The sequence below is a fragment of the Montipora foliosa genome, chromosome 3 (assembly GCF_036669935.1).
Source record: "Montipora foliosa isolate CH-2021 chromosome 3, ASM3666993v2, whole genome shotgun sequence".
NCBI classification, from domain to species: domain Eukaryota; kingdom Metazoa; phylum Cnidaria; class Anthozoa; order Scleractinia; family Acroporidae; genus Montipora; species Montipora foliosa.
The window spans coordinates 28,440,790-28,462,216 of record NC_090871.1 but is presented as its reverse complement, the minus strand read 5'-3'; the positions used below and the strand labels follow the sequence as shown (position 1 = coordinate 28,462,216).

Sequence of the window (21,427 nt, the reverse complement as noted above, 5' to 3'; positions counted from 1 at the left end):
CACAATTATTTTGTAACAATTTACTTGCCTCTTGTCAGCCGTGGTTGAGAACAATTTAATTGCATCCTCTCCTCCATTCTCACACAAATGACCGCACAAATTAACAAAAATTTACTGTAACGCGAATTAGACTCTACATAATGCTCCTCATATTTTGCTGTGGGCCCCTTCACAAGCAAACTTGCTCAACCAAAAGTATAGCATATTTGGCACAGGTGCTCTAAGTTGAACGGTCAGATTTTGAACACCTTCGCATTTGAGACCCGCCACCTCCAACAAGTTCTGACATAGCACATTTCTTTTGCCCGTCGCTGCTGGCCATTCCTCCAGAGACTTTTTTGCCCAAATTTAGTGTTGTATTGTGTTTCCCTCGGAGTGGCTTTCCGACACAAAAACTGGTCTCTTCTTTTTTACCCTTTGGAGAGCAAAACTGACCAGCCATGTGTTCTACTACAAAATATGAAAATGAAGTGCCTATTCCAGTGCTGATTATCTCCAACTCCTGGAGACAGCTCCACGACCATGTGATTAACATGACCAAACACATTCTATTGTTTCATTTCACCAGTAAGATAAAATATTTGCCTTTTCTGGGTTGTAAAACGGCTTGCCGTGCAGTTCGCCGGTTTTAAATGCCCATGGAAGCTCTCCCCCCGCTCATATTTTATGATCTATTACGGTAACTTAAATGTGTTTTGCGAGTACCTATTACGAGTGAATAAAACCATTAAACATGGGGGGTCACCGGGCTCGTTTTCCTTGTCAACACAATCATAAATTGATGGCAAAGGGCAATTTTCGCGCTTCAAAATGATCATTTTCCGTGAAAGGCACTGGGGGCAAGTTCCAAAACAACACCTTCTTAACCGAGAAGCTTATCATGATTGCACTTAGCAAGCTCTTGAACAGCAAAAGCGGCCTTTTTGTTGACCTTTTCTTTCAGATAGCGGGCATGAAACGCCGCCATCTCCGAAGTCACAATGTTATGCGCAGTATGACTGGGCGGTGCAAAACAAGGGAATAACCTGCAAAGTATGTATTTTCATTGGCTACCCCCTAATCTCTCTTCATCAAGTACAGGAAATTTAATAAATAAGACCCTGATACTTGCTTTTTTGTTCAAAATTACTGTACCTGTATGTGACTGTCATTGGCAATGCATAGGAAATTCAGCTTGTCCAACATCCTTTTCAATTATCTTTGCCTCCTAAGATTGACTCTTACAGATTATACTCTGTCTAATGCCAGCGATTTAAGTCGTTAATAGGGGCTGATTTAGGGCTGGAAGGGTTAAAAGAGTGGTGCCACTTCACCATTAAAATTACTGTTACAGAAATGATTCCATTTTGGTACGTGAGTCTACATGCATACATGTGACTGTTGTAAATGACAGTTGTCTGTTCTGTTTGGAATTGCAGAGCGCACTTGAGCGAATGATCAATAGAAACCAGGGAAAAGCTGGAGTTAAGGTGTGTGCCCTAAGAAAACTATTTATTTTTTATTTATTTATTTACTTCTTATTTTATTAATTCAATAATTACAGTAATTTTGTATTTCAGCATAATTATGGTTGAGCTGTTTTTTGAGAACATAATGAAATGTTGAATTGATGTTGAAAAAGCATTAAACAAATTTAGTCCACCTTTTTCACACTGACAATATTAACAATTAATTGATGATCTGTTCAAGTGCTCCTGGTATAAACTTTTTTGAGCAAAGTAATGTTGACTGAATGACTGACTAAACATTTTGCACTTTAGGTTTACCATTTTCATTCTCTGGTTTATACCTTCCAACTGAATACACTGACCTCTTCTTTTTTTTTATATTAGAAACACCAGTACATATTAGAGCCTATCAGTGCACAAGCAAAAATGAAACGGAATTCCAGTGCTTTGCCCCTGAGATCGCGGCAAATGCCACGGTTTGTAGTGGATGTTCATGTGGAAAAGATACCACTATCTCTGGAGGAAACACAGTACAAGATGTTGATCTCACTCATGGAGGGATTTGAAAGGCACTTTAGAACAATGTCGCTACCTGAAGTGGAGGCCAAAAAGTCCAATTAAAAATAAGTAAGGGAAAGAAATGTTAGTCACTTTCAGGAACTACCATTATGCTTTTCAGTTTGTAGGCACAACACTGTACACACAAAGTGAATGATTGAAATTTCCTTATTCGTGTTACATGTGTTATTGAACAGAGGCTTACAGGAATGATAAATTATCAGCAATGGTAGGGACACAGACTGACTTGTAGTGGTCAGTGCACTGGGCTCCCGACAGTTGGGGTCTCTGGTTTGAGACCTAAATGTACCTTTAGCTGTCATGATGTGTTTGTTCTCTTCACCCAGGCGTATTAAGGAGGCTCGAAAGGGTTTTAACACTTAGAAGACACTTTTTAGATCGAATGACGCTACAACATTGTATCATGTAACAGCAATGTTATGGTACCATATGAAACACGGACTATTTCCAAACAAGATGTGATGATCATTGTGATGGAATGGTATTTTAACAATGGGAAAGCCGAGCAAAAACACCCTATATTTTGGATTTAGTTGCTCATATCTCAAAAACAAACTTGGTGACCCCCCTTTTTAATTGCTGAAAAGTAATTAGAAGGCCACAATGAAACGTTCGGCATAGTTTGAAAAAATTATGTCCAGTGGATTCAGGGGTGTCACTGTCACTTTCAGTCCCTGGTGGCTCGTGTGTGACTTTGCTTTGCTTGCTTCTGTAGAATAGTATGTGCAGAGGCTTACATGTAGTACAATACAAAACACTCTTTTATAGTCTGTTGGGAATAAAACCTGTCAACATCTTTATGATAGTATATTGCATTGTCATCATCATCATTATTGTTAAGGGAACAAGGGAAAAGTGGCTATTTCCGAACTCCCTGTTTATCATAATTCCCACTCAGTTCCCTGTTCCAAGGGAACAGTGGCTAGTAACTGCAATTATTTTGTGTTTGCTGGTCATATGGGATCACTGTGATCTTGACGGAGAAGCTGTATGAACATCTGCAGGGCAATTAGTTATTTCCGGATGAGCAGAAGGGGTGTAGGAAGAGGTCACGGGGTACTTAGGATCAGTTGTTGATAGACAAGGCAGTGTTAAGGGAGGCTCGGGTGAAGGAAAGGTGCTTGGTTTTTGGGTGGATAGACTATCAGAAGGCCTATGTGGTGTCGGATTCGTGGGTTGTTGAAATGTTGGAAATGAAGGTGGCTGACAACATCATGCAGGGTTTTCAATAGGAATTTTAGTAGCTGGCAAAACCTGAGGAGTAAACAGAGAAGGGACAACGAGCTTGTAGGCAGGTCCAGGGGAATATATCCCCAGGAGTTTTGAAAAGACGCTAAAATAGTCTGACATATCCCCTTGAAAGGCCCACACACCCTACAAGCATTGCATGCCATGGAACAATGTTCATATATGAAAATCCCCCCAAAGCTGAAATTCATCCTCTGAGATCACTACAATAAGCATTGCAACTTTTTAATAAGTCCTTTTTCTTGCTACGTTCATTTTAGTGCAAGGAAGTGGTGGCAGTTTTCCATCACATGTATTCTCCAGTCCATTCAGGAGAGAAATGTACGTCAGACTTGGGGGTTTGCAGTCAAACGAGCCCAGGACATTGTGACATATGTTGACATATATTCAAAACATCTCACAGATGGGACAGTGGAACCATATCTCAAGGTACAGTGAATGCTCTATTCTATTAAACACAGCAGGACTCTTTTTCATACATTAGGTGCCAGAATTCTTTATGCCACTTGTGTATTATTCACAATGAAATTTTTTTAAAACATGTTTTTTGCAGGATGATCAACAAGATATTGAAGATGAGTTGTCATTTGAGGAATTGGTACTTTTAAGATCTATTGCGCAAAAACGTGCTGAGCATGAGATTAGTGAGGTACAGTGTACAAACATTACTGCCCATTTAAGTACCACTAACCCTTTAGAATTTTTTTCACATATATTAACTTTTGCTACTGCCTTCACTACTATGTGGGGAAAATGTTTGGTCCTGGATTTTTCCTTCAGATGTTGTACCCTTTCCAAGAAAGGAAGTTGGGTGACAATACTGGAGAATGGGTCGGTGTTTCATTTGTGCATGAAAACAAACAAACAGAGAGAGATTGTGTTCTTCCTTTCAAGAATGCCTGATTCATGTGGTTTTTTTGGATGCAACAGCAAGAGTGGCCCAGAAGATGGTATAGCTTTCCACAGAATACTGTACCTTTTTTTGAATGATCATTGTTAGTTCAGTTTGAAACTCACCTTGGACTACTTCTACTGAGCCATCAAGTCTGGCTGGAGGTACGGCTCCTAACTGTCTGTTCTGTTCATCATCATCATCTTCTTCTTCTTCTTCTTCTTCTTCTTCTTCTTCTTCTTCTTCTTCTTCTTCTTCTTCTTCTTCTCCTCCTCCTCATTCATACAGTACTGTTCGCAACTATTTGTGCATTTGCCGTGGTTCTGACTAGGTGAAACCGTGGATTCAATCTCCAGTTTGACTGAGGTAAAACCTGGTCCCCGGTAACCAAAAGCCGAGGTTTCACCTAGATTTTTTCGGGTTGATTTACACCGTGGATAGAGCAGATGCTATCAAAGAAATCTGCATATTCTTGTGGATCGACCCCATCGATAATTAGTATGTGTATTTGCCACATATACAATCTGTGATGGTTGGCACGTTGGATTATAATAAAGTCCATTTAGCATTTCTCGTTTTTCTTTTTCCAGCAAACGTCAAGCTTTCTTAAAAATTGTTAGAGATCTGTTCAGTACAGATGGTATGAAGATCAGCGAAAATTCCAGCAAGAATTTTACACGTTTGGGAAATCCTGTCTTAACGGTGACGCCGCTCATCGACCAAAAGATGGAAGAAAACAATTAACTTTGCAAGTAATTTTCAGGCATTCGGGCTACGTGGCTCTCCATTTGTTACAAACTTGTTATTAAGCAGTGAGCTATCACTCTTGCTTGCGTGATGGGAGCGTGCAGCTTAGTTATTATGTTTTAACTCACCAAATTGGCAGAGGCTTGAACTTGTCTATCGTGTGGTCGTTGAAGTGTTAATTCAAGCTAATCTTACTAATTCAGTGGAATGAATATTTCTGAATTTCAAGCTCAACTGCTGAATGACCTGCCACTAAATATTTTGAATCAGAAATGATCGTAATTAATGTGCGAGGAGTTGCTTAACAAACTTCAGGAATACAGTTACGGTTCTTGGCTGGTGTAATATTATTTTGAGTCATTGATAAGGTTTAGTTCAAAGTTGGAGCTTTTCAACAACTATCCTGTAAACATTTCTATTTGGACAGGACGCAAAATTTGAAGCACTTTTGATTCTAAATATATCTCCTGTCGGACTGCACTGTCGGCGAGAAATGCTTTGGCCTTTGGGAGAACTGTTCATCATGATAGCAAAAAACTTACAAATTAGTAAATATGGTGGCATCCCCATTTCTAATAGGTGATGGTAAGGGCTGGGGATTTGGGCAGGATCTTGTATGACTGTGTAGCCCGATCCTGGAGTGGCAATCTCTGTTGCAGGTGGCACAGACGTGCCTTGTGGAATCGCTTGCATGTAGCCTGGACTCTAGCATTCGCTTCCACCTTTGAAACCCCCACTTTGACACGTTGCTGCCATGTATCTCGGTGTTTGGCGATGTCCTCCCATGCACTTGTGTCGATTAGTGCAGGTTGCAAGTCTCGCTTGATGACGTCCTTGTAGTGCAGCAGCGGTCGACCTACACGATGGACGCCCTCTTGCAGTTCTCCATAAAGGATTCCTCTTGGCAGATGGTCAGGCTCCATGCGATGTGCATGGCCGAGCCATCAAAGGAATCGCTGAATGAGCAGTGATGGCATGCTCAATGAGCCAGCGTGCTCCAGGACCTCGGTGTTGGTGACTCTGTCCTGCCACCTGATGTGCAGCAGGCGGCGAAGGCAGCAGAGGTGGAATCCACTGCTCTTGTGTGGCTTATGTTGTCCACAACTTGCTGCCATAAAGGAGGGTTGACAGGACACAAGCTTGGTAGATGCACATCTTGGTCCTTTCGCTCAACAGGTCATTGCCCCACACTCGCTTGTTGAGTTTGGCCATGACAGCAGCTGCTTTGATGATCCTGAAGCTGATCTCAGCATAGAGCGAAGTCAAGATTGACATGGTGGAGCCCAAGTAGGTGAAAGTGTCCACAACCTCCAGCTCTGTGTTGTCAATGATGATGACTGGGGGGGACTCGGCACCTTGGGCTAGGATGTTGGTCTTCCTGATGCTTATTGTTAGCCCAAACTCCTTGCCGGCGTGGAACAGCTTGTCTACCAGATATTAGAGGCCCTCCTTGCTGTGGGATGTTAAAGCAGCGTCAAACAGAGTTTGCCGTCTGACCTCATCCAGATGTAGACACCTTCTGTACAGTCCACAAAGGCATACTGGAGCATCATCAAGAAGAAAATCCTGAACAGGGTTGGAGCAAGGACATAGCCCTGCTTTACTCCACTGCTGACTGGGAAGGCATTGGAGGTGGCCCTATCAAAGCAGACCGTACTCTGCATGTCTTGGTGAAAGGAGGTGATGATCGCCAGGAGCTTTGGAGGGCAGCCAATATTCTGGAGGATCTTGAAGAGCCCGCTTCTGCTCACCAAGTCAAAAGCTTTGGTGAGGTCCATGAAGGCGAGGAACAGTGGCTGCTGCTGCTCTTGAAACTCCTCCTGCAGCTGACAGAGGAAGAAGATCAAGTCCACTGTGGACCTCCCGGCTCTGAAGCCACACAGCAGGCAGGTCAAGGTGACCCGAGCGAAGACTTTGCCAACGATGCTCAGAAGAGAGATACCGCGATAGTTGCTGCAATCACTATGGTCACCCTTGTTCTTGTACAGGGTGACTATATTGGCATCTCTCATGTCTTGGGGGATGTGACCTTGCTCCCAGCACAGGCAGAGGAGCTCATGAAGCGGTTGCAGGATGGTTTGCTTCTTATGGTTCTAAACTTCCGGCGGGATACCGTCCTTTCCCGGTGCCTTGCCACAGGCGAGACCGTCGATGGCTATGCTGAGCTCTTCCAGTGTCGGCGTGTTGTCAAGCTCTATGACTGGCAACCCAGGCAGGGCATTGAGGGCAGTGTCTGTGACGATGTTCTGGGTTGAGTAGAGCTCTAGATAATGCTCCACCCAACGCTGCAGCTGCATGCTCTGATCAGTGATGACCTCACCAGTCTTTGATTTGAGTGGGGCTGCTTTGATGCTTGTAGGGCCAGTGGCAGTTTTGATGCCCTCATACATAACCTTTGCGTGGCCACAGTCTGCTGCTAGCTGGATTTTGGCGCATAGGTTCTGCCAATACTTGTTGACACAGCGGTGGGTGGTCTGCTGGGCCTTGCTCCTAGCTGCTCAAAGGGTGTTGCATGTGCTTGGGGGAGGGTTCTGCTTGTGAGCCAGCATTGCTTTCCTCTTGGCCTCTATGACTGGCTGCATTTCTTCGCAGCAAGCCGAACCAGTCAGCATTCTTGCATTCTTTCTTGCCGAATGCAGCCATGGCTGAGTCGTAGATGGCATCACGGAGGTGAGACCATTTGGCATCCAGTTTGCTGTTGTTGGTTGCGCAGCAAGTTTCTCCTGGAGGCTGTCAGTGAAGCTCTGAGCCTTAACGGGGTCAGAAGTGCCACAGGTGTTGATGCGGGGCGACCCTTGGTCTTGGCATGGTGGATCTTTCTGGGCTTCAGCCTGACCTGACCTTGCTTGCAATGAGCGAGTGGTCCGTGTCACAGTCAGTGCTGTGATAGCTTCTTGTGTGGAGGACACTGCTGAGGTTCGCTCTCCTAGTGATGATGAGGTCAAGCTGGTGCCAGTGGCGGGACCGAGGGTGTCTCCAAGACATATTGTGCAGCTCCTTACACTTAAAGTAGGTGTTGGTGATGCAGAGGCTGTGGTGACAGCAGAGTTCGAGCAACCTCTGCCTGTTCTCAATTATCCTGCCGACGCCAAAGTGGCCGATGCAGGTAGGCCATGCTTGCCAGTCGGTCCCAACGCGAGTTTTGAAATAGCCTAGTAAATATAAGCCCTGGGAACTTGGGATTCCGGATAGTGTTTCCTGCAGAGCCTCGTAGAATTGATCCTTGGCTTCTGGGGTGGAGGTCAGAGTCGGGGCATAGGCGGATATGATTTTCACAAAGCCCACCGACGTTTTCATGCGAAGGGCAAGAATTATCAATGACCCTCCGGAGGGGGTTTCTGTGGTGGCAATCAGTGAGTTCCTCACGGCAAAACCTAGGCTGTACTGCCTTGGCTCGTCCTGGGACAGGTCTTGCCAGAAGAAGGTGTAGTCTCTTTCCATAAGTGACCCACTGTTGGCCAGCCACGTTTCCTGGAGACAGGTGACGTTGATGTTGAGTCGTGCCAGCTCTTTGTTGATGATGGCAGTGTTGCGGGAGTCGTCCATTAGCTGAAGGTCAGTGGAGAGACCAGAGCACATGGTGCTAATGTTCCAGCTTGTGATTGGAAGAGCTGGAGTCTTGGTAGTTTTTTGCTTTTGACTACTTGGTGCAAGTACTTGCTCGCTTGTCGGGAGGGTCCCCTAAGCTCTACACACCCAGTAGAGCTGGCAAGCAATGACAGGGCAGCACCTTACTGGCTGGGGGTTGCCCAGCTTGAGGTGGGCGATAGCCACCTAATGAAGCGGCAAGGGCTTCTCCCACCGTCGAACGAGACCCCTGGCGCTCTTTCTTACCCCAATCCGTCGGACCTTAGAACCGGTAAACTGCCTCATCACATGTTGTGCGGGAGTTTAGGCGACACTGCTGGAGTGCCCTATCCAGTTTGCGTCAAGGCCTGGGTGGGAAGATAAGGAGAGGCTGGGCTGTCCATACGAAATTGTCCCCCTCCTGGTGTCGCACACCATTGGCAGCATTTCGAGAGGTTGTGAGAACCCAGCCTCATGGTTGAGCAAATCGAGATTGATTCCCCCTACAAAATCTATCAATTTACACACTTACTCTTTTATGCGTGGACTTCTAGGTGGGCAAAAATCAGCATTTTAAATGCATTTTTCATAAAGCTCTTTTTTTTTCTGAGAAAGCCAGACATGTCCTTCAAAAAAATTCTTGGACATTTTGTTGGTGCCAAATTGAATGAGAATTTAGGGGCAGACAGAATGCATGCAGGTCTTCCCAAACCAACTGGTTTCCCAGTAGATGTTACTTAGGAATTCATAATTAATTCTGTGATTTGATACTGGTAATCAGATAAAAGTAGTGAACAGTCCATTGATGTTCCTTGCAGACTCTGGCAGAACAAGGTGATAAGTCTCATAAACTGCAACAAGATGAAGAAGGGCAAGAAGCTTGTGATGGTGAAGGAAGAGTTGGGGGTTGGCAAGGCTGGTTAACGGGTTGGTACAGTTGGAATGGATCAGTTGACAGTACTGATGGATCATCTGTTAAAAGGGAAGGGGAAGATGCATTGCCACCATTTATTGGAGAACTCCCGACAACAAAAGGTGACATGGCATTTATTAAATTTTGGGGACTTTACAAACTTGATACCTACAGTACATTGTAAATGGTCTTAACATTGGTGTATTACATTACAGTTTTCATTTCAGTTTTCAAGACCAGGTGTTTAAGACCTCGTACTTCTTTCGTTATTGGGGTCCCATTTTAAATGTTGTAATGGATAGTACATTAATTAAAGGGGGCATGGGTTTTGAGTGGTCCCAGATGTTGTTAACCACCTCACCCCTGAAGCTGCTCCGTTGACGATTCAAATATTGACTGGTGTCAGACTCTTGGGGGACAAGGGTTGTCTGACACAATCTTGAACCATGTTACAAACTTTATCATCAAAACCTCACCCTAATATTGACAACCTAACATCTTGCGAGAAAAAGCCAGAAATAACCATGAGTTTAAGACCCCTTCCTTTACACTAGACCCTATTCTCCCAGTCATTTTACCTGGCACAAAAACACTTTTCACTTTAAATTCTCAATTTCAACAGTCACTATAGTCAGTTAATAAAGCAAGAAAATAAACTGTCAATACATTTAATGTCTGTAGTGCCAGAAAGGTCTATGCAATAGAGGTCACAAAGGATAAAACACTTTCAAATGTTTCCAAAAAAAAAAAAGAACAAAAACAAAAAGGAAGAGCAAAGGGATTGAGTGAGTAACAACTGTGTGAAGAATTGCAGAAGTCACCTTAAATCAACAATCGATGGATTAATATCAATCCAAATGAAGCAACCGATAGAAAACAAATGAACTCCGTACGCTGAATTGGACAATCATCTCAAATTACAGATCAGTCGATTGATAGATCAATGGACCAGTTGACTGATCTAAGTTTGTAGAGTCATTTTAAACCAATGAATCCTTTTCCAGCTGAACTGAAACCACATATTGTTTCAAGTCATTTAACCCATTGACTCCCTGGGGTTCCCCATTTAAGGGTAAAATAGTCTGGCGTTAGACAGTAAAATACTAAGTATGGCCGGTTTAGGCCAGTTTGGGTATCAAAGGGCTAAGCGAGTGGGAGACAGATGTGGACACTGCAAAATGTGTTCACTGGTGACCTATTTACCATTAATTGCATTGCTGACAATTGCATTAATTTTGCTTGGTATTACACAGTGGCCAAACAGAATTTCAGTGAAACAAAAGGCTGTTAGACTGTGTTCCTTTTTGGGTGAGAGGGTCACGTTTGTCTTCACCTTGGTATTCAAGTAGTGAGAGGTTTTGTCACATGACTGGAAGAAATTAACATTTTTTACTTGAGTTTAGTGTTCTAAAAAGAAAGCATCTTTTGTTACCCAAAATAATGTTAATGTACACGACCAACTTTGGGATGTACATGTATTATCCTCCTGACTTTTTAAATTATAAGATTTTTGAGCAAAGCGTCTTTTTGAAAAATTTATTGCAGAGGAAGAGGAGTTCCTGGGGGAGCTTGCTGATGGACATCTTAACGAATCCATCTTTAACCGTGACCAGGTGTTTGCCCACTTGAATTTCCGTCTTGGTGCTGGCTCATTCAAACTTGTCAACAAAAAACACTCAAATCTAGCCTCGCATATTGCGACTGTACTTCCAGTAATTGAACTAGAGTTTTCTGATTTGAGATGGGACTCGGAGATGCGGCCGCGAACAAGCACATGGGAGTTCAGTATGAGTCTGGGTGCATTGTTTGTTCGAGATAAATTGACCCAAGGCACTTTGTTTCCTACTTTGGTGTGCCCTCAAGGTCGGGAATCACAGGCAAGTTAAACTTTACTTAATTTAAACCTTTCACGTTGAAGGCTGAACATTAAATGAATATTTACTGTAGTAGGAAATTATGTTTACAAGCACTTCATCAAGCTCAGTGTACAATGAAGGCACAACCCTGCGATAAAATTAAAATGCAATTTTGTCAGCAGACATTGATAGCCGCTGTAACACAAAAAATATTTCATTGTTAACTTTGGAAGACAACAGGTATTAGATTTTATAAATTTGATTGACATACATGTAGCATTATTGGCAGGATCTTCATTTGGCAAATTGTGATTTTCCAAGAGTTCATTCTGGTGGATATCCTTATTCGTTTTTTCCAAAAATATTAATTTATTCTTGGGCAAATTTTGACCTCTTCTATTTTGGAAGGGTCATCATGAACAAAATTATTCTTCAATATTTGAGATTGCAGTGTTCAAATGTTACCTTGGTTTTTCGTACTGTAGCTTAATTAGCTGCTGCCCAAAGTAAGCAATTGTCTGTGGAGATTTTCCCTTTTGATTTTCTTGATTTTCTACTGTTTACATCAGTGATTAATATATAGACTGATATACTGACTCACTTGGTCAAACTCTTACAACACATGACAGTCAAGATTCTTTTATGCTTGCCTCATGAGACTGTGGCCTCATGTTAACCTCATTAAGGTACTTTATAGAACACACTTGGGCTGCTTAATATACTTTTTTTACATTTTTCCGTCTACAGTTATTTTAGATCATTTTTGACAGCCACGTGAAAAAGAAGATTATTTTGAAATAAAGGTTTCATGGATGTTTGATCGTTATGAATGATCTCCAGCAATAATTGTATTGTACAGAGAGTTTATGAAGCGAAGAAACAAGGGACATTATCAAGGGGAACAGTTGGAGCAGTGGTGATGTCTGCTGCTGGCTTGGGGTTAAACATATTACAAGAAATGAATGAACCAGTGTTTGAAATGAAATTTGAATCTTTACCACCTGCGAATAAAGCTGCTTACAGGTCAGAATCTAGACAATACATGTACAGTAGCGACCCCTTTCAAGCTTTTTTCATTTTCTTCTGAGATTTAGAGGCTTTTTTAAAATAATGAGCTTTATGTGACCAAATATTCATTTTGAGAAGTGTTTGTTGCCTTAAATCATGCTGTGAATTGCAATTCGATCAGATGCAGGCCCTCCCTGAAAACCACATTTGTGTGAGTGGAGCTTCTTGGGTAAATAATTATCATTAATTATTTATTAATTTTATGATTATGTCAGTGTTTCAAAAGTAAGAGTCAGTGAGCATGATGCGGATACCGAATTAAGCCTTTCACTCCTGTGGGGTTTTCTATTGACGAGTAAAATTGTCTGACGTTAGACTCATTGGTCCTTACAGGGGTGAAAGAGATAAATTATTAATATTGAACAAAAATTTTTTCTTTAAATTTCAGTCTGTGGCAAAATTAATGATAATTATTGTACAGCTGTATGTGAATGAAAGCACTCCATCATGTCATCAGTGAAGTTTGCTTGGGTCATGCAGTTTGGATCTAACAACATTAATTTTAATGATTCTAACAATACTGTCTTTTTTGTTTTGTTAGGTTGTCTGTGACCACCCAGCCACTTGATGTAGTCTACAACCCTTGGGTCTTAGATCACATCTCGGAGTTTTTCTCCCATACATCAGTGGAAGGTACGCAAGCGCTTTACATTGAGCGCCAGCTCCGTGAAGTGGCACGTGTTCGATATGAAGAGCTGAAAAATCAAACTAGAGCTGAGCTGGTCCAAACACTTGATGCTATGATGGCAGGTTCAGATGTGGTAAGAGCAATGTGAACATGGCCTGACTAATTCATGACTAATTCAAACAATAGTTAATTTCACTTGGAAGCAAAATTAATGGTGTTTGTGTACAAAGAATAATAATTACAGCTGTACTTGTACTTGTACTTGTAATTAATGCATATAATTATTTCCATGTCTCACAGTTGCATGTAGCTTCTTCAGTTACAAAAAAAAAATATGTGGAGAAAACTGTCTGAATGACTAAAAACCTACATGTAGAGAACATACATAAATTAGTGACAATAAAAGAATGTTCACTGTAGGTACATGTAGAAATAAAGCCACAAATTAAACAGAAGTGTCAGCTTGACATGGCTTCCTTGTTGATTAAGATGGGGCTTTTCCTGGTTGATATCCATAGTATCCTCGATTTTAAGCTGGAATTTCTTGCATGAAGAATCTATAAAATCAAGGTAATCTAAAGTGCAGGATATAATTATGGCACGGTTCCAAGGTTTGTAATGATTGAAAAGGTATAAAGAGGACCTGTCAGAAGAGAAGTGCTTGTGAGTGTGTGTACAAAAAAACTGTTTGCATGTTGGTCAATACATGTTTCAACCAACAGTAAAATTAACCACAACAACAGGTCAGCAGGATTTGCTTCTATCTACTGTGCTTTCTTTGTCATTACGTTAGGTATGTTATCATGGTTAATTATGCATGTTTCTCTAGGTCACAAATTCAAGCAATTTTGTAAAAGTTTCTAGCGAAGATATGTGACACATGAAAAATAATACTTTCTTCCACCACTGAATAAAAAAAAAATTTTTTTCTAAAGTGATCAGTTATACATGCTTACTTTACTCATTGTGATGATAGTGATCTCATGGTTTCAAATATACACTGTACTTTTTGTACACTCTGAGAAGTGATGTAGTCTCTTTCATTTGAGTGGTTTTAAGATGGAAGCAATTATAGTTGATGTTGTTCTGTACAATGTACAAAAATGGTACTCTTGTACTGGTTTTTTCAATGTCACTGATGCTAGTCATTGTTTGCAGTGATTTGATCCACTTCTTTTCCACTCCTATCCATTTTACCAAAGTTTCTTTTGGTTTAGTGTTTTATGTCCATTACAAGTTTAGAACATGTGTGTTGCAGCTTTTTTCTGTTTCTGCTTTACATGTACATGTATATTAAGTAAGCTGTTGTCTACAACATTGAGTTCAAAGGTTTGGCAGAAATATTGACAATTAATTCCTCATGGTACTTGTTCATACCCAAAAGCTGTCCTTTACTGGTATGTTCGGTTTAAGCTAGTAAGAATAACAGTAAGACGTCTGTTATAATTGAAGTAATGAAACAAGGGGCATTCTTGTTTCTGATTTAGGGTCAGTCAAAACGATGGGAAATTCAGCTGGATATCTCTGCCCCAAGATTTTTAGTGCCAGAGAGTTTTCAGGACAAGAAGGCCTCAGTGGTGAGCTAAATGTCCAGAAAATAAAATGTTATTCATGCTCTCATCTCCAAGACAAGCAAGTTTGTGCCCTTTACTAAATCTGTCAATCATCCTCGTGATGTCCCATGTGCCAAACAGATTGTCTCTAATGAAAAAACAAACATGCATGCTCAAAGATCAGGAAAAGAGAAGGACATCATTAGTGTCAAGTTTTGCAGAGCACCTCAAAGTAGATGCCAAAGTGTTGTTAGATGCTGAGCCATGTTCTTAAGGCAAAGTCAAGCAGTGTATGTGTATAAATTATTTCCTTGCGTAAGTAGGTTAAAATTTTGTTCTAGGTTTTAGTGGACTTTGGGCATTTGAGCTTTGCAAACACTGAGGCACTTAATGGAAGAGGGAAAACATCAGAGGAACAAGATTCAGAAGACATGGAAGGTAATTGTTTTATTAATGTTTTAGTGTGGAAAAGTATGTCCAGAAAATTAATGTGCTGGTTTAATGAGGTAAACATTACAGACTTCAAAAGCCTCGTATGCAGCACACAATATCTTCGGAATAATACATGTACCATAGGTACTTTGGGAGATGGTGTTGTAGGTGTTATTGATGGCAACTGACTGCCAACCGGGTAGCTCTTTTGCTACTACAAGTAGAACCATGCCTATATCACTTATGACGTTCCTTGTTTAGCTCTTACAAAGGGATAACACTTCTAAGATCACCTCTCAAATCCTTCTTGCGGTTATTAATTTACCTTAACTTTATCAACTCTTTGTGTTTCACTCACCTCCAACAAAGCACGGAAGTTTCTTCAGAAACTGACACCTTCATTTGACAGATAACCAATGACATGTTTATTGAAAAGCTTCGACTTGGAAAGTGAAAAATGAGTTGAATCTTGGAAAGTGCAAGTTGGCTCTTGAAAACTATTGTTATTGATTGTTGTGGGGATTGATCCTGCTGCTACATGTAGCATGAGGGAGCTTAGAGGGCACCGTGGTCCCTGTGAATCAGGTCTTTTGGGTTGTATTGATTTGGAACACTTGTGTTTAATAGTGCAAGTTTACTTATTTGATTGTTATCTTGCTCTTTAGAGGATCCATTTGTGACTCCACCCAGCACACCACCTGGAGAAGATGATGATGATGTTTTGTCAGTCACTGAAGATGTTGTGCTGGTGAATGATTCAACAGATGCACTGGTCAATGAAATTAGCAGTGAGTCACTTATTGACAGGATGTATGAGAGGTAGGCCATCATGAGAAGTGGTTAAGGCTATGTGACCTGGTCAAAGTACATGTTTGATTCATAGTCCAGCTCTCATTGTTGCAGTCTGGCCTTTTCAATTTGGCAAATGTAGCCAGATTGTCAATAATGTCTCCAAAAGGCTTTTGACCATACCGTCACATTCTTTCCATACTTCAACTGTGTTGAGGGGTAGGGGTACCATTACGAAGCATTCCAATGGGAAAACACTGCATGAAAAGCCTTGAATGACAGCATCTTATGATACTGCAAAGCATCTTGTACAGGCCCCAGTTTTCTACCAGTCGGTGATACTTTGGTATTACTTGGGTGTGCTGTTGACGCTGGCCTTAAGTTCTTGTAAAACCTCTAAGGATTAACATTTGCATCTCATATCAATGCATAGTCAAACTCAACCATGGGGGCAAACTCTTTACTTTCAATGTCACATCAAGGAAAAGACGGTCATCAAAATGTTCTTCATCACTTTATCTTTCAGTAGAAAACGAATCTTTCTGGTTTTCTCTGAATCAGGCTTGACTGGTTCACCCTAAAGGCTATCCAATCGGCCAAAACTTTGGAAACTGATTGGGGTGAACCCTGGTTATTGAGTTAGAAGGGACCCCGTCAACTTCATGCTTACAGGCCTTTCGAATAGATATATATCTCCTAACATGGCAAAAATGTCCCCATCCCTTAAGTGGTCGATCATTTAATTATAGCAGAGAAATGCATGATTATCCATTTGCCAGGTTTCATTTCTGCCTTCTGTCCGTGTTGATACAATAAAAAAAAAGACCACGCATTTTTGTACACATTGTCACTTATCACACAATTTCAATGCAATTTAATTGTGCAAAGAAGTTCTTGAATACATTTTGCCCGCTTACAATTTGATGGCTTGATTTTTTATTTGCTGTTTCTGTCTGGCAGGTACACTCTAAATTTGTCTGATATACAAATGGTCGTTTGCAATGTCAAAGATAACTGGTCCGAGGTCGCCAACAGACCATTTGTCACAAGTGATGTCCATGTGGTGGATAAATTCACCATTACCATCCAAATGGAGAGGTGAGAAAGCTGTCAAAAGCTGAAATATATGTTGTTGAAAGAATTTTTGGGGTGTTTGGAACCTAGTACACTTTTCTGTTTTCCTTTGTAAAAAAAACCCCACCATGTAATGTTTGAGGATGTGTTTGACTTTGCATTCATGTACTCGAGCAGTACCATTCGATAATCAACAAGAGGCTACAGGTAGCCTACACTTATGTTCGAAGGATTTTTAGCCGATTTCCTTTAAAGTTCACAGTATTGCAGTGTTTTTTTAATGTTTCAATATCTTGGTCTATATCCAGTTTCAATCCTGTAATCCGAAGTCCAATGTCCACATTCCAGCTTTACATGCCATCTTAGCATAGTTGTTCACATTTAAAACTGCTAGCGCTGTTGCATTGATTCCAATAAAAACCAGTAAACAGATGCTTTAAAAGTTTCTACAATGGTATATAAAAATGTTGGGATAATCATAAAAATTATTTACATGTATTTAGCTCAGTCAGATGTGTTACCAAGACATACAATAACAGGATATTGAATTTGCGTGCAACGAAAACAAAAAATCTTTCCTGTCACGCACACAATTCCTTAATACACACTTCCTTGTTAATCTGTCACATAGTCTTCTGGGGCCGGTTGCTCGAAGCTTGGTTAGCGCTAACCGTTGGTTAAGAGGTGTCAAAACCTATAGGTTTTCATGGTATTTAACGCTGGTTAGCACTAACCATGCTTCGAGCAACCCGGGCCTGTGGTTTAGTGGTCATTGCAATTGCCTCTGAATGAGAAGACAGCAAGTTTAAATCCTGCTTGGTCTGCCTTCTCTGAAAAGTGTCTCTATGAGGCAAAGAACTCTTACAACATGCGCAGGCAAATCACAACCCGAAAAAAAAAAGAGTCAGGGCTGAATCCTGTACTTTGTCTTTCGAAGAAAGTGCAATGTAGTAAAGTCAGCTTCAGTGTACATATAGCTGTCACTTAATGGCGCTACCGTTTGTAGGATGAAGGATGGGGGTGGATTGTCAAGCCTTCCTCATGAGTCCACCCCTTTTTTGTGGTTATTTCTTTCTGTCCATTAGTACATATCTTTTTGTTCTGTAACGTTTCATTGTATTTTGTATTTTTGTCACTATTATTATAGTTCCGGGTATCACTTTATTATCGCATGACTCCATGATAATTTTATCTGTAACCTACAGGAGATTACTTTTCACTGCGGATCCTCAGTACCCAGCAGTTACACTTTCTGCCCAGCTTCCCAACCTTGTACTTCACATCAATGAGCACAAGGTATTGTACAAACTGCAATTGCAGTTGAAACGGGAAAGAAGACGTCAGAACATTCCACGTTTAGTACTCTGAACAAGTGACATAGACTTTAAGGTAGCAAAAAAATAGTGGCCGTTTTTTGTCCCATGACAGAGCTGTTGAGAGACGGGGGTCTGTGCACCATTATTTTGATGTCAGAAACTGCTTTGCATTGTTGTTTCAGAGAATGTTTGCATTAAAAAACGGTTGTAATGTCAAGCGAATAATGCACCCATGCTTCTTACTACCTTGGCCAGAGAACCAAACTGGCAATGTTTGTTCTCTTATTCAAAAGGTCACAGAATTAAAGGAGTTGGCCAAGGGCAAACGTGTTGGGCCATTGAACTCCAGAATTCACACAGACGTTTTCTAAAGGAAGAAAACAAGTGGTAGTTACATTAAGGTACATTTCAATGCCAGCCTCCCCAAAAGCAGTTTTTGTGTTTAATTCAGACCATTTGCACATGATTGTGACTTTTTCCTCCCAAAGACAAGTTCCATGTGCAGGTTCTTCATTTTTTGTCTACATTACTCAGAATTTTTACTCTTTTTCCCTCACCAGAAGGAAGGTCTAGTCTTTGACTCTTTGAAATAACTAAGATTATGGAACATGCCTGTCGCTTATGTCTAACCTTGTGGCAAATATTACTGTGTTCTGATTGATGGTGTCAGTCTAATAGCGATTGTTATTTTTATTTTGCAGCTCCTAGCACTGACGAAATGTCTGAAACAGCTTAGTAGGCCCAACGCTTCAGTTCCAGTGGCCCCTACAGTGCCTGAGAAAGAAAGGATTGTTGCTTGTTCAACTCCAGTCCCTCAAGTAGAGAGTAAGATACATCTTCATTACGTTTGCACTGCAAACTGTGTGCAACTTCTTACCTGTTAAATATCAGTCTATGGTACTACACGAGTATTTAGAACCTTCTTCTCTGAATTACCTGATATAACAAGGTTCATTTGTTAAAATCCACGTCTTCTGAACCAAGACAGTGGCACAAGAGTCTGGCCCAGACCAGAGTTCTCGCCTTTCGTTACCATACCTATCTGGGGCAAGTTATTGGCAAATCCGTTTGTGTTAACCCTGCACATATGTACGATTATATCAATCCATCTTTCATGCCACACACATACCATAGAGGACTATAACCACATGATTGTACTGGTGCTTTGAGGCACTACTTTTCATTATGTGCACACAAATTACCAGCTCCCAACATCAATGGCTTCATAGCTCAGTTGGTTAGAACGTCGCACCGGCATAGCTAGGTCACGGGATCAAACCCCGTTGAAGTCCTGAATTTTCAGACTTCTCTACGCAATTGCTAAAATTGCATTCATAACTGGGAGGATCATAATTTTACTTGATTTCATATCCGCAGTTCAATGTATGATTAATTTCATACATAATTTCGTTCATCATGTACATGTACACTGCATGGGAAACCAACCAGACTGGTTTAATTTCCTAACTTGTTGTATCATCTGTTAATACCTCAAGGAGTGAACAGCAGCATTGATGATTTATACTACAGTTTGTACAATAGCAACGTGACAATTCCAGAGATGCTCAAGGAATCACCAACCAGGTATTTGAGATTCTACATGTACACCAATGTAACATGAACTAAGAGAGGCAATAGATGGTGATTAAGTTCTGTGGAAAACCCAGCCAAAGGAGGTACTCCGCTGCTTTGCTTCTTGAGTGAAAAAGGACACAGGCGTTTTGATTCTGCAGCCATATTGAGTTAATGAATATCTGGCTTGCTAATCGCCCTCTCTTGCAGTCAGAGACTGAATTGCTAAGGTTGTGGCTCAACAAGGTCGGACTGAAGGAAAGGAAGTGTGCTTCCGGCTGGGAACTGTGCTGCCCCAGAACACTACCCATGCATAACCCAGATGGAATGAAATGTGGGTCATTTTTGCTGAGGGAGGAAAACTGAAGTACCCTGAGAAAACCCTTGGAGCGAGATTGAAATTGACAAATCGCATCCCACATTTGAGCTCAGGATTTGATCCCGCGACCGCAGAGGTGGAAAGGCATGAGCCTTACCACATGGCCATACTTCCTCCCCCATGCGAACTTTATATTGTATTTACTTAGAGGATTAATCTGATTTAGTGAGTTGCCTTTGAATGATCCCTGGGCATAGAATGCTTTGGTGAATGTGGTCCTTGGTTGAGCAGTTCAACTAAATATAGATATAATTATTTGTACAGGTATTCCATGACAGATCATTTTCTCCACACACTCCCACATACATGTAGCTACAGTGAATCCATGTTGTGTTGCAGGACGAGCACCAAGTCAGCTGTGGATATTACTCTAGAAGACAGAACAAAAGAACTCATGGAAGAGTCAAGAATGCTCCTTGTTCAGTTCTGTATTGACAGAGTTTCCCTTGGTGTACACAGTATGGGTAAGGTTTGAAGAATTGTAATGCTTCAGCATCTCCTAGTGGAGCTTCTTCCTAGGTTTGTACCATAAATTATTAAATTTATTGGTCCGGCATTTTACAAGTACAAATAAGAAGCTCTCATTGTTGTTCTTACAATTAGAAAAGGGCTGTGGGAATGGCTGGTAGTGGATCAGTTTTACCCAGTTCAAGGAATGAATCGAGTTTACATTGAAAAACACAGAAATATCAGCATGTTTTCTGAATAGTTAATGCGTCGTAGATGCCTTTCCAAGTCTCCAAATCGGATGAAACTGGACCCGATTTAAAGTCCTTGACTTAGTTCGAGTCTTACTTGAAGTTAATGGCTTCTCCTCCAAGCAAACCTAATTGCACAAACTTAAAATGGACTCCACTCCTCATTGCAGGCTTTGCTGTGTAAGGTACATTTAATTGCGTGAAAGGATTTTTTTCAAATGAAAAAGCGGCTGATATTGGACATTTCTCATTCTTACAGGTTGCTTGATAGCTGAACTTCAAGTGCTGGGAGTGAAAGCAAACTACATGAAGCGACCATATGATTCTACCACATCATTTGCTGTCCATGGTGTCCATCTTGTCGACGCAATCCAGACCTTTGGACCCGAGTATGAACTGCTTTTTTCTTCATGTAAACCTCAAGTTCCACAATCATCGAACAGCTTCACACAGTCAGGAAGTAAGTTAATTGCTTTTAACCTTTCAGCCTTTCTTTTGCAGCCTTCTCAAAATATTTTTCGGGAGCAGGTCATAAGGAAGGTGGAGACGGTTTGGTGCTAAAGGCACCCAAGCGAGTGCCCAAAGGATGCAAGCTTCTAGGAGGGTCTTGGGGCATGCTCCCCTACGGATTTTTTCAAATTTAGACATTCACAGATGCAATTTTGTGC

At 41.2% G+C, this 21,427-nt stretch overlaps 2 protein-coding genes across 2 annotated transcripts in view; one reads left to right on the top strand and one right to left on the bottom strand.

The window, feature by feature from the left end:
- LOC137997245 (lysophospholipid acyltransferase 5-like) overlaps positions 1 to 21,427 on the bottom strand; it is a 288,814-nt gene that overhangs the window by 116,343 nt on the left and 151,044 nt on the right. The window lies entirely within an intron of this gene.
- LOC137995518 (intermembrane lipid transfer protein VPS13D-like) overlaps positions 1 to 21,427 on the top strand; it is a 147,994-nt gene that overhangs the window by 44,174 nt on the left and 82,393 nt on the right. Inside the window, exons 16-34 of the mRNA XM_068841053.1 lie at positions 944 to 1,032; positions 1,419 to 1,469; positions 1,833 to 1,924; positions 2,007 to 2,075; positions 3,536 to 3,704; positions 3,829 to 3,924; positions 9,300 to 9,516; positions 10,940 to 11,271; positions 12,110 to 12,273; positions 12,860 to 13,079; positions 14,434 to 14,523; positions 14,841 to 14,937; positions 15,597 to 15,750; positions 16,681 to 16,818; positions 18,000 to 18,090; positions 18,812 to 18,935; positions 19,607 to 19,694; positions 20,401 to 20,525; positions 21,019 to 21,219. Of these exons, the coding sequence (XP_068697154.1) occupies positions 944 to 1,032; positions 1,419 to 1,469; positions 1,833 to 1,924; positions 2,007 to 2,075; positions 3,536 to 3,704; positions 3,829 to 3,924; positions 9,300 to 9,516; positions 10,940 to 11,271; positions 12,110 to 12,273; positions 12,860 to 13,079; positions 14,434 to 14,523; positions 14,841 to 14,937; positions 15,597 to 15,750; positions 16,681 to 16,818; positions 18,000 to 18,090; positions 18,812 to 18,935; positions 19,607 to 19,694; positions 20,401 to 20,525; positions 21,019 to 21,219 (2,607 nt within the window). The remainder of the gene's footprint in view (positions 1 to 943; positions 1,033 to 1,418; positions 1,470 to 1,832; positions 1,925 to 2,006; positions 2,076 to 3,535; positions 3,705 to 3,828; positions 3,925 to 9,299; positions 9,517 to 10,939; positions 11,272 to 12,109; positions 12,274 to 12,859; positions 13,080 to 14,433; positions 14,524 to 14,840; positions 14,938 to 15,596; positions 15,751 to 16,680; positions 16,819 to 17,999; positions 18,091 to 18,811; positions 18,936 to 19,606; positions 19,695 to 20,400; positions 20,526 to 21,018; positions 21,220 to 21,427) is intronic.